This window comes from Argiope bruennichi, chromosome 10 (genome assembly GCF_947563725.1).
Source record: "Argiope bruennichi chromosome 10, qqArgBrue1.1, whole genome shotgun sequence".
NCBI classification, from domain to species: Eukaryota; Metazoa; Arthropoda; class Arachnida; order Araneae; family Araneidae; genus Argiope; species Argiope bruennichi.
This window is the reverse complement of record NC_079160.1, coordinates 9773953-9793242: the sequence shown is the minus strand read 5'-3', so window position 1 is coordinate 9793242 and position 19290 is coordinate 9773953. Positions and strand designations below refer to the sequence as shown.

The following is a 19290-nucleotide window of genomic DNA, read 5'->3' as shown; positions in this document are numbered from 1 at the left end:
GATCAAAATTAAGAGTGCTGTGAAGACACGCTCTCTCGTAGAGTGCTTATCAAGAACCTTTAAATCGCGCATTTCCGAATTTCGTCGACTGTAAAAAAAATATTCCTGGTTGCATTCATTTGAAATGGTGACAAATGAGAATTCATTTCTTCTCTTCGGGACCTTAGTGTTCGAATTCGAATACACGTGCTTCTGAATTAACACCAACGTTCGTTGCACGTAAGTCTTGCATTACATAGGAATGATGATCCTCATTTAGAGCTCCATCAATGCATTCAAGATTTTTTTTTTTTTTTTTTTTTTATTGAATGAAGTAGTATTCGACGAATCTTCATTTGTATAAAACGTAGCACCAAATTTTTAGTGCTATGCATTTTTTTTTTTTATTCTTTTATGAAGTGCTGCCCTGTATCGTTATCAGTACACAACTCAAGGAACATGACACCTTTTTAATTTTTAACTGGCAATCTCGATAGGCTCCGTGTACTGGACTCACCTTTGGAACCAACCGTCGAGGCTAATGTTCAGCAATGTCGGAGGGAAGAACCTAGAATGGAAACAAAACTTCCCCCTATTTGATATTCGAAACTTCCCTTCCCCCGATTGATTGTTAGAAATACTCACAAATATATGATGATGATTTTTTTTTTCAAATATATCGAGCATATTGACGAGTCTTTTAGATGAGTAACTGTGCATCATTAATCGTTCTGGAAGCAAAGGAACTAAGCAGTAATGAATGGCGCCAAATTGGGAACATAAGAAAACAAGAACATTTCATAAATGCGCGTTGGTCCCCTTTGTTCAAGAAAGCGTGGTTTTCGATCTTGAGGACGGGCGGGTATCAGTGATGACAAGAAGACGACCATTTCCAGCCATTAGACAGCTTACAAATTTTGATTCGAAAAGTTTGCTTCCATTATCGAAAACTCAGCACAGTTAGTCATCCAAGACAACTCCTTGAGTAAAGTTGCAGTGCAGTAACAACCGTGAACAATGGTTCAAAATCAGTCAAAAACTGCCTTAGTTGTAATTTTTTTGAACAAGGCTTTATTTATTAAAAGATTGGTAACTGCCAGTAGTACTCTTTCGCTTGTGAATTTAGAATTAGAGTGTAAAGCCAATATTAAATTTAACTTTAATGAATGCAAATCATCTTTAAAATTAAAGAAAAAAATCTGAATGAGTTTCCATTATTAATGTGTACATTTTAGATTTGACGATTTGTTGATTGTAACCCGCAATTCAAAAGGTAGGTTTCTACTACCTTTGTGTAATAATTAATAAGAGATAAATTTGTAACAAAATCATAATGAATTTCTAAGTTTGTCTAAAGACTACGAGTATGCAATTGCCTATGCAAAATTTAATCTGTGCAATGGAAACAAAAACATTTACAATGTGGAATGATTATAGAAATGTCTTCAGATTGTCTCGTAACGAATATTATGTAATATTTCTCAATATTTTCTACTTTAGAGTCAAAGAACTTTAATTCTGAATTGTATTTTGGACCAATAATCGTTTGGAAACCAGCTGTTAACACACATAACCTAAAAATTGAGTAAATACAATTATAAAAATTAATGAAACGAACACTTTGTAATTATTCTAGTATTTCAAAAGCATTAATCTAAATGATAACTTCAATTTCATCAAAATAATACTAAATGAAGAATAACAAACATTGTCATGACGTAACAAACGGGAGCAATATTAGTTTCTTGATGACTTGTTTTCCTTTTTTTTTTTCATGCCATTATCTGGCATTTTTTTTAACTTTTTGTAACATAGCAACAAGTATTGCGAGTCACACAAATAAACAGCACACAGAATATTAAATATAATAAAATAATAATTAACAAACATACATAGTAGGGATGGAATAATACAAATTTTTAATAATAAGATAGACTTTTTATACAATCTTTGGCGAAAAATATGCTCCAGATATGAGAATATTTCAGATTTAAGCATTTTTTTCGAATTTTAAAAATAAAACTAGAAAAATATTTTTAGTCGTTTAAAAATATAATTTTTTTTTCCACAGTCATCATCAACTTTTGTTAATCCCTTTGAAAATTTAATTTATAGGATATTAAATTTACTTCGTATCAGATAGAAAATAATTCTTACATTAAATTATATTTAACCTTTTTTTAATTATTTCTTAATTAACTGTCACTTTTCATATGATCACAGTAATTTTTGTAAATATTAAAATGATGAAATCTTTATTTGCCTCAAAAAATGCTGAAATGCATTAAAATTTCTGAGACGTAATGGACGACGAAAACAATAATCTGCTTTCTTAAGTTAAGATATAAAATGTTATGAACTTTAAGAACAGGGTTCTTTTATATTTATTTTCTCCCTTCAGCATTTTGAAAATAGTGGAAGACTTTCCCCCATAAAAATTTTGCCGCATTTTTAACCTGTTAGAAATCAGTTATGGATCTATCCAATGAGTTATTTCTTTTTAAATAAATTTAAAATATACGAAGAATTCTTGCGAACCATATTTTTCGCCACAGTACAATCAAAGTTACCTTAAGTCTAAAAGAAAAAAGAAAATTATAGAGTAAAAAGAAATACATTTTGCAATACTATTTTTTTTAAGTACAAATAGTGAAACTTCTATAAATACACGTGACAGCGCTCTATCTACGAAGAACATCATGCAAATGAATCTTTTCTTCGCAGGACTAAAAATTCTTTGGAATGTAGCTGTAGCTCCATCTAGTGGACAGAATGTCAAACGCCACGTACAAGGTGACACAAAAATATGTAGAAACCACGCTTAATTAGAATGTTTTTTCAAAATAAAAAAAGCATGACTAAAATATAAAATTTATACTATAATCACAAATTTTGAAAAGTTTTTAAAAAGTTTTTTTTTTTCAATAACTTATCAAATATATACAAAAGATTAATTAAATTCACATGGATATGAATGGAATGCATGGGCATTATTAACACTGAAATTTGTGTTCGATTTAGAACTGAAATCTGAATTCATTGTTCTTTTTAAAATCAGAATGAATTAAAGGAATGAAAGAAATCCAGAATGCCACATTCGGGCAAAGAACACATTTCAAACCAAGCTATAAGAATGCACGTTAAGGTGCTAAATGAATTTCCTTTATGACAATTTAACATTCATTTTAATGGTTATGAGACTATTCTTAGACGGATTTTTTTTTGTCTACGCATTGGATACATTTACTTAAGAATTTAAATTGCATTGCTTCCATGGAACAAAATGAATTAATGGAACGGAATGGCAAATAATGTATTTGTCTAATCAACTGTGGTTTCCTGTCACGAAACTGAAAACACTGAACATACAAACACACAAAAATTTGTTTTATTATTTTAACACCGAATTAAAGGGGGAATTGAGCGCGAAATCATACAACAACTTTTTATGGTGTATTTAAGGCAACTCCATATCCATGTCTATGTCGGGAACAAAAAAATTAACTGCATCCAATTCCGATGTTATATTTTACTTTTGGATACGATCATTTATAACGTCTCTTTAAAAAAAAAAAAAAAATATTGCTGCCAATTTTAATTTCCTCTGTAATACATCTGAAACATTTAAAATTTCGGATTTAGAATATAAATGAAATTTTTTTAAATAAAATTTGTTGGCGATTATTATCGATACAAATGGGAAAAATTTGAAATCGTCTGGCAAAAAGTAATCCAGACAGAAAGAAATGAGCGTTCAAATTCAGATAATTGAAATTTCAAAAAAAAAGGCTGTGTCTATTGTTGTTTGTAAAAACTGAATAAGTTTGATATGAAATGAAAATCGAAGATGGTATTTTCAAATATCGTTTGCACATAGTGCCTACTGAAAGAATGGCATGATCTTAAACGAATATGTGCTTCAGTAAATGCATCGCTTGAGATCTAGCTACGAGCATTATTATACGTCTTCTCTAAGAGTCACTGTATTAAATAACAGCATTAACGACTTAATATACAGTTTTTTTTTTTTTTGGTATAACACTTGTGTATAGCAACGTGAAAGTACTTCAAAACATTGCATACACTAAAAGGCAGTTTTTTTGTCACGAATCTAAGGTATTTTTTTCAAAAGACCTCAAGTTCACAGCTAATAACAATTTAGATGTACCAAGATTAATATCTAAGTGAGTACAGTTACAAATATTTTTAATTAACTATTTTTTTCACCAGAATGAAATGCGATTTATACGATCCTTTCCAAAAAGACTTTTCGTGGTGGTCGAAAAGGGTGCTTTAATTTTTCAGCTGTGAATCTAACTAATTTGACATGAAAAGCATTGAGTTCCTTGCAATTAAGCTCTAATTTTTTTCTATATTTCAGTAATTTACTTTTTTAATATACTTTTGACAAAAGTGAATATAAATTGTTACAATTCTGGGACATAATGTTTCGGTTGTAACGAAGAGGAACTTTGAACAGTCAAGCGCGTTATACATCAACAGCAAACATCTAAACGAAATAAAAGAGTGTATAAAAGAGATTACCAACTTTCCACGGATTACTTCTTTTTATTTATTTATTTATTCTTTAAGGCTTCTAAAAGAAAATCGGGCTATTATCAGATGAATTTGCAATATCGATAGTTTTATAATCATTCAACTCAAACAAAATCTCCAAATGGATGCCAATTTAATTTTAGAAGTTCTAAATTATTCTTTAAAGCCGCATATCTAAATTGTATCTGGTTAAATTCAATAATTAAAATGTAATTTTGCAATGTTTTTTAAATATAAACGTTTATTATTTTATCTTTAATTTTTTTTGGAATATTTGCCATTTTTTGAGATTGCTTGTGAATTTTTTTATTGAAAGTTGGAAATTTCCTTTTTAGAACTTAAAAACAAAACATGTTCACATGAACGAAGAAACAACAACATATATGTTTTTCAATAAACACAATAACACTGCAGCGCTGTCATATACTTTACTCAGCGACACCAATATCTTACGAGGAAATTGAAATAATTCCTTAACAACAAACGAATCTAAAAGTAAATTATGTTGAATATGTGGAAACTTCAAAATAAATCCAACAGATTTGTTTATAAAAAAATACAAACAAGATTTAAAATGAGCAAATACGAGAATAGAAAACAAAAATCAACAATAAAAGATAATCAACATATGGTAAATATATAAACACATTCTAAAATATAATAAAAAGTATAGAAATGATAGTCGAACTCTTTGGTAAGGTAGTGATGTCACCGGGGCCGCTGGGAGTTGACGCTACAACAAGCGAACCTTTTTTTTTTTTTACTCGTCTAGCAACGACCGCTTAGCAACAAAATATGGTTAAGTTAAATCTCGGTATTTGTTCCATATGTATATTTATATATAATTGCAGCCTGCAAAAACATAAACTGGCACGGCCAGGTTCTCGAGTGGTCACGCTCTTGGAGGAGCTCTGTGGCGTTCTTACTTGACCGCCATGAGGGTGGAGAAGATGACGGCCGCCAGCAGTCCGATCCAGTTGTATTGGATGGTGTGGGGAGCGGCGTTGCAGCCGTCCGTATCACAACTACAGTACTGTATCAGGACATTGAAGGTTCCCGCACGTTTGAAACAATCTGTGCTTTCCTTCTCACTACTCAGCCAGCCGCAGCCTCGAACAAAGCGGTAATCATCCCTCACTGGGGGGAGAAAAAAAAGATTATTATAGTCAGAAAACCATGCAATGAGTCATTGCTGCGGTTCAGAGTCACAAATGTTGCTCCTAATAATCCTAATGTAACTTCAAAATGAAATTGCAATCTTTTTTCTCTTAAGATCTGTATTAATACTATACCAACAAAAAAAATTTTCCGCTGCTTTACAAAAGGGTATACACGCTGCAACACTTTGCCATTCGGTATTCCTTTTCTTTCACGGAATTAGTCAATTTGTTTTCTATGAGGAGAGCATGTGCTTTTTCAATGATTTCAAGCTAAAGGGGGGGGGGGGAAGCACTCACCAGAGTCAACATTCCAGCTCCAGGACTCCTATAATCTATAAAAAATAACTACTACCACTATCTCCAAAGGAGACGTTATTCTTTCTGGTTTTCTTTAGAATTTCAGTTTCTCAAATTTTCTTAATGTATTTGTATTTTCCTAGTTATATTCATTTAATGAAGTCTACCATCCTTTCAGTTTGTATATATCATTACTGTAAAGTACAAAGAATTGTAAATGTTATCTGCTGAATAAGATAATAATGCAGAAGTAACAGCTAGTTCTTACAGTATATGATGTAATTAGTTGCCAACTGATATTTAATGACTGTCACGCTCTTGTAATTTTGATTTTAAGTGTTAATTAAAAATCGGGCTACTTTCATTCAAATTTTAAAACAGTAGCTCCGACTGCATATATTTACGAATAAGAATCAATATTCAATTTTTTAATCAAGCTATTAACTATATCAAGTCTGATTTTTAAATTAGTCTGAAAACTAATTTTAATCTGCCCACGAGGAAAAAACAAGAAATAATAACTACCTTTGAAAATATAATTTTTAATTTTTATATGCTTATGAGTTTGTCTATCATATGTCAGATAATCTTATAATATGAATTTTAAAGAATATCGTTTCTATGTAAATATAAAAATAAGTAAGATAGAGAAATAGCAGTGGAAAACATATATGTAAACAAGAAATTAAACCGCAACTACGAGCTTCAATTTTTAATTATTGTGAGAATTTCTTGACTATTTTTTTGAAAAGTTCATGAGGGTTCTTAAAATAGCTTATGATAGCAGTTCTTATGATAGCAATTTAAATTATTTAAAATTAACTATTAATAATAAATTAAAATTAACTATCATTTATAACAATCTACATTACCTTCACTGTAAGAAAAAACTAAATTAGTTTGATATTTCTATCGAAAATCTAAATACAAAAGTACAAATCTTATCCTTTCTGAAAGATTGTTAATTGTACTAACGTTATCACTTGACTACGCTGAGGCCGTTTGACTCATGGAAGTGATTCATACATTCTATCTAATTGAATGAATCTTTTTTTTCTACTGTAGTATTGGAGGAATCGTTTAATTTGATAGAAAGTATGAGTCATGGCAACGAAAGTGTTAAGATTCACTGATAGAGTCATAATCATAAAATTCTCCATAATTTGTCGTGTAATTTGAATATCAAAATACATATGATCTTTAATATTAATGATCTTTAAATATTAATGCCATCACGTAGAAAAAATTAAAATATGTTTAACAGAGGCTTAATATTCGTAAATATTGTTGAATAAAACTTTAAACGATTACAATGAATTTAATGCATTCGATGTATACAGAAATTTGGAAGAAAAAAAACGTGTTTCAAGAAAAAGGCAAAAGAAAAAAGAAAGAAAAAATTCTATTATAGGAGTTCCTATTCGCCTCATTGTTAAAGGATAATTTACATAACCTTTGACTTTTCAAACCTATAAATATTATTATAGCTATTTACAAACTTTCAAATTATACATTTCAGTAATCAGTGAAATACTTCCTATTTTATGTAACTAAAATGTTTTTTAAAAAAATCTAAAGGTTTAATTGTTTCCAGTTTTTTTATAGAAAATTTTATTTAATGTAAAACTAGCTTGTTAACATATTTAAGATAATGAGAGTTTTGAATAATTTATGATTGATAGTAAAAAAAAATAACAATTTAAACAAAAAGCAGCGAAATCTGATCATTTCTTTATCTTTATTGCAACTGCTACCAGGGACGTAGCGTACCTTTCTGTATGATCTTCCTGCAGACGGTGGCTTTCTGCTGAGGGAAGTGATCGAGGCTTCTCTGATCACAGTCTGTGAGGGCGAACGTCGCGTTCCTGAAGGGATCGGCGCAATTTCTGTCGTAGTGAGAGTTGCAGTCCCAGCATTTTATAGCCGTGCCTGCAAAGAGAGCAAAGAGAGAGTTTCAGAAAGAGACAGTTCGTTCACATGTCCCACCAGATGGCGCCACAAGCACTTTTATTGTAACGGTTTCATTTTCATCGTTCAATGTGATTTTTTGTTATTATAAACACTTCATTTCGTTGCTTTAGATAGGCAACTACATTAAAAAGTAGATTTTTTAGAGAAAATGAGAATTTTTAAAAAATATTTTTAATGTACAGTTGATTTACAGTACAGTTGAACAGTTTTCTTCATAAAGCTTTAAGAATTTCAAGTCATTTTTTTTTTTTTTTGGAAATTACATTAATTTTTTTATTTGCATTTATATACGTTTGAATGCTATTTTACATCTTTAAAAATTATTTTCTGAAATTTTTATCTTTAGTAGAATTATTTTACGAAAAACCTCATAATTAAAATATAAAGCATATTTTTCGTTCAAATTTTGGTATAATAATTTCTCATTATGTTCTGCGGTTCCTTAACAAGATAATAAATATTCTATACATTTAGAAATATTCTACATTTTTTCTAATGCTTCTTAACGCAAAAAAAAAAATTGAAAATTTCATTTTATTTATCAACTGAATTTAATACATAAGGAACAAAGAGAAATAAAGCTCATTTTTTAATTCTGGAACTAAGTAATATATTTCGTAAACTATTTTTAAAAATTTTAAGCAAATCATTTGATAAATTTCTAAACTAAAAGATTTTTGCTTTATACCTCTTTTTAAACGAAAAAAAAAATCCTTTTCTCTATTTTTAAAAACTTTTATCGTTTAACAGGGGTTTATTTTGGGTGCACACATGTTTTTTTCAATCTTTTTCATGCAAAAATTCAAAATACAACTATTTTAGAGCGTTTCTAAAAAAATTCATCCCGAATGTGATCACATACCAGTAGTGAATATTTCATTTGTTCATGCATACACTTGAATCACAGATTTCACTTCCATCACAGCAAAACGTCTATCTATTCCAATCAGAAATTATGAACAGCTGCTTATTCGCAAATAAATTTTTTTAAGTTGCCACTTTATAATTTTCAAGCATAGATAAAGTTAATCGCCACTTATGCATTGTAATCAATATTAGTATCTTAAATGAGGGGCAAATGTATTGATAATTTCTCTGTAGGATTTTATTGTTGATTTTTTTTAAAAAATTATTGATTATTTTATACATTTTATTTTGACTTTTTCTCAATATTTTTATTATTTGTAGTCAATCAAAATTTGCATGAAGAATTCAGTGTAATCAAGTAGAGTTCTATTCTAGGTAAGAGGAACACATTTTTTTTTTTTTTTTTTCTGAATTCTTCATTTTTTTTTTCATTCAATATATTCCTCCTACCTATACGTTTAACGTTAAATAAATATATATAACGTTATAACGAAATATAACGTTTTGCAATTTACTTAAATTATAGTGATTGTAACATATAGTTTCAAACACTTGACAAACTTGGTAAAACTTAATGTAAGTATTTAAAAATTTAGAAAAATCAAAGCAATGGAATTGCATTGTGGAATTTTGAAATAAAAAGAATTACTTCTTCAAAGTTCGCAGATTGTAACGTGAGTTAGAGAAAGAAAAAATTAATAAAATGTCAAGGATATTTTTCCTCTTACGGTGATGGAAATACATTGTTTATTCAAGCCCTTTTGCGGAAATATAGTACCATTCATAAAAAAAATAAGTTTGAAAAGGCTTTATGCGGAAACAGAACAAGTTTGCATGCAACTTGCCACGCATTCATTAACATTCTCTAGAGGAACGAAAATGGAAGTTTCTAGAATTATTGATAAGCCCTACAAACAATAATATCTTGAATTTATACTATCTCCTACTAAATTGTAGTCACAAAAAGATGAAATTTTTTTTAAAAAATTAATAACAAAAATATATTTTATATTTGTATAATAGATTAAAGCTTAAAAGCAGAAAACTCAAATTTTGAGAACTGAAGGACAAGCTTCTATTTTCTACTATCATAACATTATTTTTTTAAGATGGAAAAATTATAAATCAAATTAGAAAGTGATAAATCCAAAAGGGAATTATTTCTTCAGGTTCAAATACCACCTTTAATTTCTCCTTTTATAACCGTTATTTCTTTTAATTTTATTCCACCGTTTAACTATTTAATATTTTCGACTTATAATAACCAAAAATGATAATTGATAATAATAAATAATTAAACAATTCCTTCATTATTTTTTTTAATTTTCTAGAGTTTATGAAAAAGTATTTTTTTAAACCAGAACGTTCTAAATTTTGCTTGCATTTCAAAGTTTTAATCGGTAGAGTACAAGTTTTCCTGCTGTTGTAGAATTCATGCCAGAAAAGCAATTTTACAAGATAGTGGAATGACTGCTAGCTTCTTAAAGAAAGTTCGCTAAAATGATTTTTAAAAAAGATCTGATTCATTCAGTGAAGTAAAGAATTATAACATTTTCGAGTTGAAAGTTCCTTTTAACCCATTTTTGAAAAATATATACTTTATTTTAAAGCTCTGTTTAGAACCTATCAAGATACAAAGTTATAGAAATGATTTAATAAATAGGTAAGAGAAATTTACGCCTTTAAATCATAGATTTCATTTTACAATGCTCCGAATTTCAAAGTAAGAATATTTTAATTATTGTAATTAACAATATTTAAAAGGTTTTATGAAACTAAATTTTTTTTAAAGTGACAATTGTCTTTTTTTTTTCTTTTTTTTTTTTTTTTTTTTTTTTTTTCAGAATTTGAATAACTGTTTGTAGTCAATTAAAGTATAATTCAACATTGCTTCCATGAGCAAAATAATGCATGTTTTAAATAATAAAGATTCTTTTATATCCCCAATATAAATAAAAAAATTTAATGCAATAAGAAATTTATTTTTAAATTACTCTAAAAGAAAATCATAATAATTTTTTTAAAAAAAATTGTAAACATTTGAAAACAACCGTAGTTTCTCAATAGATATAAATTTATTTCTTAAAATTTACATTAGTACTACCCATTTCTTAAAATTAATCATTACTTTCTTGTTTTAATTATTCAAAAAATTAGTATATTTACGTAAAAAGAAAAGATTTTTTTAAAACTGGTAACAGGATTATGAATTTCGAAAGATTTTAATAGAAGTGTTTCATCATTACGGGCTTGACTCGAAATCCGTTAGAACAAGGGTACATTCTAGTGATTTTTTTTTATATTATTTGAAACAAGCTAAATCTCTTTACATGGGTTCACATTTTTATCAGACTTTTTTTTTCTTTCTCGACTTAAATATAATGACATTTTTCATAAAAATTTAATTCTATTTGAAATTTTTTCTAAATTTATTTAGGAAATTTCTTATTTAGGGAAAATTTCAAAGAAAATTGGGTTTCTTTCAAAATTCAAAGTCTGCCTTGATTAAAATATTAACATCCCATTTCCGATCTCATCAGAAATTGTAATGCTTTGAAGTTGATTCTCATATTTTCTCATTTGATTTCTTGGTAAAAGTGATTAAAATACAAAAATACTCTACTTTTTCTAATTGCATTAGAAAATTAATGAAAAGCTGGATTTTAATATTTTCATATTAAAATAGTTTTGCATTATTTTATTTAAATCAATATTGTTCAGCTTCATTATTTAGAAAATTACAGAACGTAGCCGTTTATCTTGTAATCCAGGTGATTTTTACAAGTTTCTAAGAAGAATGTGAAAAGATTTTGATCAAATTAGATAATTTCTCATTAAATTGTCTCCTCTTTTTAAGAAGCTTTCGCGAGTAAGAATGCAAATCAATCTTTCCACATTGCAAAACCAAGTCCTGATGGGAAAAAAATCTTCAAAAATTCTATATAAGTGTTTTTTTGTTTATTCTCTATCTCTTACGAATATCTTATAAATGGAGAACAAAAAATGTATTTTACTTCAAAATTTCAAAACTTGATATTCTCAAACACAAACCTTCCTATTCCCTTAAAGAAACTTCCCTTCCAAAACTGAGTAAAATATAAATATTAGTCCTCCACTTGTGTTGAGACATTATAGGGGGGAGGATTCAATTCATCTCGAACAAATCATCCATTTTTCCAGGAGAATGTCACCTCTCTCAGCTGCAGGAAAACTTCTGGAAAGGTACCGGCAACCATGGCAACGGCACACCCAGACAAGCAGGCTTTCCGCCCTCCCCCTGTACCTTTGTGGATCGATATCTAGAGACCTTCTGCGCGGTTCCTCCAATGAGGAGTGGGTTCCGAAAAGTGCTTTTGGCCTTTCGACACGAGCAGGGAGTGCTGCTATTTTTAGAAGCCACTTCAGCACGTACCCGGTACGATAGCCCAGTACCCAAGTAATGAGCTAGGAAATGACAAAAGAAATTTTTTCTCAAAAGGTTTCCTTTCTATTTAATCTTGCAAAGCACTAATAAATCAACTTGCAGTGGGTCGTCTGCTGCGGGCATGGCAATCCCTGTGGCTTTTATCAGATAAGGTCAAATAAAAGAACTTTTTCAACGACTCTCAATCACAAAAGTATGCTAATTGCTCAATGGATTTTCGTGCAAAGAGATATGGGTTATTTTGCCTTGTCTTGAGGGGTTCCTCAGCTCTCTAGGATAGAACATGCTGGGATATTATTAATATCCCAAATTTTCTTGCCAATATCGAGGTTTTTGCAATTAGTTCAGGTAATTCTGTAATTAACATTAGGGTATAATTTTGCATTCCTCTGAAAAGATTCATAGCATGGTATCGTAGCATATTATAAGGCACTGCACAATTAGCTATCAGATGATTCTCAGATATGTTTGTCAGCAGCTATGATTCAAGCGAATTAGCTCAGTGCTAAATAATTTCCAGCATTAATTTCCCTAGTGGGAATGATCACATGATATCGTTCCTTTAATGGGCTGCTCAAGTGCCTTCTTTTGCAAGTATTTGCAAATTTAATTCTAAAGGGAAGAAGAACGCAAGCTGGCTTCGCTGCACCAAATCGTTCTTTGTGCGTCATTGTGAAAGCATTGTCTAACAAATCTTTTCACACGTAAGAACTGATACAAATAGATATAAATGATAGTGATTATTCTTCTCAGCATAATATTCTCATAAAGTTTGGGAATAATACGATAGAAAATGGGAGAACTTTTTGAGTATGATATTTTTTACCGTCTTTATTTCAAAACAACAATAAAACCATATATTGTTAGAAACAAATTAAATTGGATGATTCAGAAGGGTCATCTCAAATCTCAGAATTTTTCTATGTAGTTTCCAAATGTTCATATTCTGCCCTTCATAAATGTCAACCTTTGTGCCAGCCTTTCTTGCCACATAAAAACATCTTCTGAATCGAAATCATACCTCAAGATAAGTTTCAAAACCAAAAGAAATTTTTATTTTGCAGTTTTTACAGATTTCTGTAATATAAAACAATATAATTTGCGAATAAAAGTTCTAAAAAAATTTAGCTAACTAGATTTGAAATAATTTCAGTACAAATTACATTATTTTTTTTAAATTTGAGAAAAAAATTTTGCAAATGAAAAAATACCAGTTACCTGCGCATACCTCATATGAGATGAATACTCACCTCTGTCTTTAAATTTAACAGAAATTAAAAAGGAACTCTGATATATTCTGAAAATTTAAACAATTAAAAGCACATTTTTGTAGCTTTTCCTGTTTAATTTTAAAAACTCAACTTAATTTGTAATCAATAGATCAATTCTTAATTTAAATTTATAATTTGTTTTTACACTTTAAAACGTGCTTTCGAAAGATTTTTAAAACGTTTATATATTATAATTTTATTGCATGTATTTAAAAAAACAAGAGATATGCAAATATTTTTAAAAAATTATTTTTTACATACATTATATATAAATATTATAATATATATAAAAATTAAAATATTATTTTTTTTCTATCAAACTTTATTTAAAATTAGATATATTTTAGTGATACATTTAAAAATTTTAAATAATATTTTCATAAAATGTCTTCGTATACAGAATTACAAATTTTTAAAAATATTTCATGTACAATTATTAAAATGTACATTAATCGAATAAAATTTTTTAATTACTTTCTCTCGCATTAAATTTAAAAATTACCGTGTTTCTTTTTTATATAGTATATAATTATCTACTGTTCTTAAAATCTTTCTGATCAATGTTTTTAAGTAAAATTCTTAACTATTAATTAAGACTTTAAAAAAAATTCAATGCCGTTGCTTTTGATTGAGTATTAAAGACCTCGAGTATATGATCTAATTATTAATTTGATAAAAAGGCATATAAATATCAGGAATCGTCGTCCAAATTACTTTTCAATTTTATGAATTAACTGAAAATTTCTTAAAAATTCGCAGAAACTTACGAACAGCAATTTTACTATTTTTTCATACAAACGAAAAAAATGCAAAAACAAAGATGATGCATGAATATTTTTAATAATTATAGAATTAATTTAAATTTAATTTATCAAAAACAAAAGCAACATCTTTAAATATTCAAAAAAGTTTTCATAAAGTAATGAATGTTAAATTTCTCTTTACGCAATTATAATCAGAAAAAGTCAATAAGATCAAATGAAATTTCGAACTTCATACAAAATTATATAAAAGAATGTATGTATTTTGTTGAAAGTTAGACTAATAAAGTAGGTTTCAAATTATCTCAATCAAAAGTTTTAACGAGGAAAAAAAACAATATAAATAAGGGTCATAAAAAAAATGTCCTAGATCCAGAGAAAATCAATATCTCCTCGTTTAATATCGATTTATCTTCCTGCCTAGGGTGATGATGCATGTAAATCGATAACAAGGGGAAATATCGATGTTTTTAAGTATCGATTTCATTTCAAAAGAATTTTAAACATGAAAAATATTTTGAAAGGAGACCGTAATTTCAGAAATATTTTATTCAGAAATATATTTACCTCATGTTAGAATCTGAATAATTTCTATCAGAAATAACAAATTTTCGTGTATTTTTAACAATTTGGGTAATAATACTTTTAAACTTCATTAAATAACATGGTAAAAATTATAATACAAAATGCGTGACAAATGTAATTTAAAATCTGATTGATAAAAAATTTTATCAATAAGAGTTATAATAGATCACAAAAGAAGTACAACGATAATTTCTCCTATTTTTAGAACAAAAAGAAAATCAAAATTGAAATGTTAACTCAAAAAATTTAGCCATCAAATTAATTTTTCATATATTCTCATATTGCTTCTATTTTCACTACAACATCTTTTTATAAATGTCAATTTCTTTCACTTTTCATAAGCTTAAAAAGTGAACTTTTCCAAATTTTCTAGATAAAACTATCCATTATTTCGTAAAGTTTACTCAAAATATAAAATAATTATGTCAATTTAAAAAAAATCTCAACATTTCATAATCTACGAAACTAGAATCATCCACTTAATGAAATAAATTTCATTTTGTCAAATTTTCAAGTTTAAACAACGAAAAATAATTTTGTAATGCTTCTTTATAAATGATTGAAACCTTTTTAAGTTAATTAGTCGTATCTATTCATATTTTTAAAAAATTGTGATGAAGAATTTTAATCAAATATTCTATTTATTGAATATTTGATAAAAATTGAATTATAATTCAATTGAATATTAATATTATGAATGAATATTAATTAAATTACAAATAAAACACTTAAAAACTGATAAAGTTGATAACAATAAAGCCCTTAGAGGAAATGATCTCTCTAAGACTCACTTTATAATCTGATCGAACTCATATTCTGAAAGAAATATTTTAATTCTTTTGTCACATTTGAAATGTAACCAGTTTAATTTTGCAGCTAAGAAACTTTAAACATTCAATTTTATAGGGTAGAAAGTAAAGTTTTTGAAATTATATGTGTATATATATTCTGTTTAGAAATAAAATAAAGATGGCGGCATAAAATCGATACTTTCAATTCTACTGATTCTTTTACGACTTTTTATCTTATTACTCATTCCTTTTCATAGGAATTCTAATATTTTTTAGCTAAATTGTTGCCAACTTTATTTCAAAATTTTTTCAGATTTCGAAAAAATAATTAAAATAGCAATTTTTATAAAATAAATTTAGAATAAGTAAATTAGAACAAATATTCAAATTCTTTATGCTATTTGATAGCTCACGATAGGTTAGTAGCTAGTGAAGTTGAAAAAAGAAAATGGCTGAAACCTATTTTATCGTTTGGCGAATAAATTCTGCTTTTGTCGAATAGAAAATTCGCAGTTGCGAGTAACTCAACTGAATGCTGGGTGAGGGCAAAACCTGTAATTCCTAAAAGTAGAGAAATCTATTGAATTTTTCTTAAAATTCATCACTGTGCCATTTGTCTGGAGATTTTTGATTTCATGAAATCAGAATTCGTTGTTTCCATTAACTCACCTGAATGATTAGCGAAGGACAATTAGGACAAGATCTATAATTACGATAATTGGGAAATGGAAAGAATTTCGAAAGAAATATATTTTTTTTAATTGTATAATTTTCAATTCTGTTGCCGGGTGCTATTTTGGGATAACTCACCTGTGTGGATGGTGAATGCAAGCGTAAACAGAAGCGGTACCCAGAGTCTGCTCCCGAAGCTTTCATGGGCAGCCATGGTGGAAAGCTGCCTTCCAAGGTGGAAATGGAGTCCAGGTCACGCCGCAACGACCTTGCAGCTGCTAGCAGCCAGATTGGGGCTGCTATCCAGAGGCAAAGAAGCTGAGCGTTTCCCTTCTCTGTCAGTTTCTTCAGAGATGACCAATCATAGAGAAGTGATTTGAAACTAATTTAGAAGCCGAATTTCACAGATTAAGATATGGAGGTGCCCTAAAAGACAGGGTCGCGCTCGGAGAAGGGAGAGTTAAATGATAGAGGGTAGCGCATGCGTTTGCTAGCTGGGGTTGCGAAGAGTTGCCCGGATGTTGAGCGATCGATAATCGAATGCTCGTTGGGCGTCCTTTTCTCCCCGAGATGGAGCAGTTTTTTGTGCCTTTTCCATCCTGTTCCGCTTCTACTGCGGGGGCGTGTGCAGCAGAGGCCATTGCTATCGCGAAGTATTCGAATAGTTCTAAAATGGAACTCTGGAGAGCATTTTTTTAATCTATCACAATAATTTCCCAACAAACAAGAATAACAATGTTTGAATTTTGTTAGTTTTCATATATTCCAAAGAAATCTTCATAATTCTGTTGTTGGACTATTAGTGAATTTTAAGAAAAACGATTCATGAATCTATGAAAGAATTTCAGCTTACATTTCTTTAACCTCATTTTTCATCTGGTATCTCTAAACTACTTTGAATGTGACAATGTCTTTCAGAAATTCCCCTGAAATATTATGAATCACTTAAACGTTTTAAAAAATATATTAAAAATATATTTCAAACATTCACTTCTTTCTTGAAAACGCATCAGAAAGAAAATCAAAACTGTTTAGTTCTTTATTTTCAATTTTAATATGACTATCACACCCACACCCACCCACACACACGCACACACACACACACACACACACACACACACACACACACACACACATATATATATATATATATATATATAGAGAGAGAGAGAGAGAGAGAGAGAGAGAATATATATATATTCAATAAATATCCTTATAATAATATTCTATAATAATTCGTTATAATAATATTCTTTGATAATTCGAGAATTAGTTGAGATACAGAAAACTTCTTCACCCAACTTATTATTCAGTCATTGCGACATCATAGAATGACGATAAATTAATAAGAGCAAAAGTCTTTAATAATAAACTGCTTGATTGTTACTCTATGTAACAAGGTTAACAATATTTTAGAAAAGTTTTTTTTTAAGAAAGCAGTCTGATCTCAAATGCTATTTTCTACTCTTATATGTATCTCTCATTAATGTGCATTTCAAAATAGTTAAAACACAATTTACGACAAAAGGAAATTATTCCTCTATAGTAGAGAAAGCATATTAATTTCTCTTATAAATTTCAAGGTAATTAAGGCCATTTTACGTCACTATGAATGTAATTGCTGAAGTATTCGCTACCAGTCAGCTAATAAAAAGATACAGATTACCTATGAAGATTTGAAGCATGCTATAAACGAACTTGAAACAAACACTGATTTAAAATTTATTGTAAAGAATGTCAACATTAAATAATGCTAAGATTAAAAATTTAATTTGGCTCTAGTCTTCGAAATTTTACCATATATGAGATTTAAAATGAGACTAAATTATTTCTATATCCATATCTAAAAGGCAATCCTTGAGGCACAGATATAATAAACAGTTTGAGAGGAGTTTGAGGAAAAATGAAGCTTTTCAAATCTATGCTTCTCATGCACGTAAATCAACAATGCTACAGTCAAAATTCTCTTTATTTCATGTCTTTCTGTTTGAAAAGAGATTGCCAGAGCTGCAATGAAAATTTTCATTCTAAAATATATAATGTCTAGAAATAGACACATACTTCCTGATAGAAAAAGTTTCTAAATGACATGAAAAAATTATATTGTATATTATTTTATTTAATAGATATAATGCCAAAAAATTGCGAAATTTAATTTTTTTATACAATTTGCCAATCGTATAAGTTATATAGGACTTCCATATTCTTGTGACTTTAACATCTTAAACATTTTTTTTTTTTTTTTTTTGCTCTTTCGTAACTGTAACTAATCGAGTTATGAAGCTATTGATTTTGATTAAAGTAATGATAAATATAATTTCCTATCTCCAACAATTTTTAAAAAAAAATTTAAATAATGATTTTTTTTTCTTTTTTAATTTTAAATGATTTAAATGAAAATATCTAGCTATCTTAATGCCATTCCAGGTTTTAACTTTCATTTTAAAAGTAAATAGAATGACAGCAGAAAAAAGAAAGCTCCAGATGACAAAATGAAATTAATAATTCTGCATTTATTATTCGTCCTCTATTGGTGATAGCGGCCGTAGTATCATTTATTGAGGATATAATACAGATTGAATAAAGCATTTTGTGAGATGAAGTAACGTTAAAACCTGGACATTGAATTTCATTATACAGAATATAAATTATTATTATTTAAGTATAAATTTTATTCAAATGTGTCAATATAATTGCTATATTCTCGAACCTCTATTTATCGAATATTAAGGTTCCTGAAAAAACATGGCATATAAAATTTAGATACGTGGAAATACGTACTGCAAAATTACATATTGCAAAATTTCCTACTAATAACATTTTCTCACATTAATATAAACGAAGTATTCAAAAGGTTAAACTATTGAAAAAAATCTAAGCATTTGTAAGTGTGTGTATTTTGCAAATTAGCTCACTGTGCACTCTTACTACTACCGCTACGCCATATTGCACACC

At 28.5% G+C, this 19290-nt stretch overlaps 1 protein-coding gene across 1 annotated transcript; it reads right to left on the bottom strand.

The window, feature by feature from the left end:
* Positions 1 to 281: 281 nt before the first annotated feature.
* LOC129989180 (uncharacterized) lies at positions 282 to 16849 on the bottom strand. Its single transcript, XM_056097550.1, has 3 exons — positions 16474 to 16849; positions 7764 to 7922; positions 282 to 5673 (listed from the first exon to the last, which is right to left on the bottom strand). Exons 1-3 carry the CDS (start codon positions 16547 to 16549, stop codon positions 5459 to 5461), a joined length of 450 nt encoding a protein of 149 aa, XP_055953525.1. The 5' UTR covers positions 16550 to 16849; the 3' UTR covers positions 282 to 5458.
* Positions 16850 to 19290: the final 2441 nt, after the last annotated feature.

What these genes read in the sequence shown, in the direction of transcription:
- LOC129989180 (XM_056097550.1), bottom strand. Translation starts at nt 16,549, where the DNA reads ATGGCTGCCCATGAAAGCTTCGGGAGCAGACTCTGGGTACCGCTTCTG. An exon ending in TGCATTCACCATCCACACAG is followed by an intron (nt 7,923 to 16,473) that starts GTGAGTTATCCC and finishes CTCTCTTTGCAG; the next exon opens with GCACGGCTATAAAATGCTGG. An exon ending in CAGGAAGATCATACAGAAAG is followed by an intron (nt 5,674 to 7,763) that starts GTACGCTACGTC and finishes TTCTCCCCCCAG; the next exon opens with TGAGGGATGATTACCGCTTT.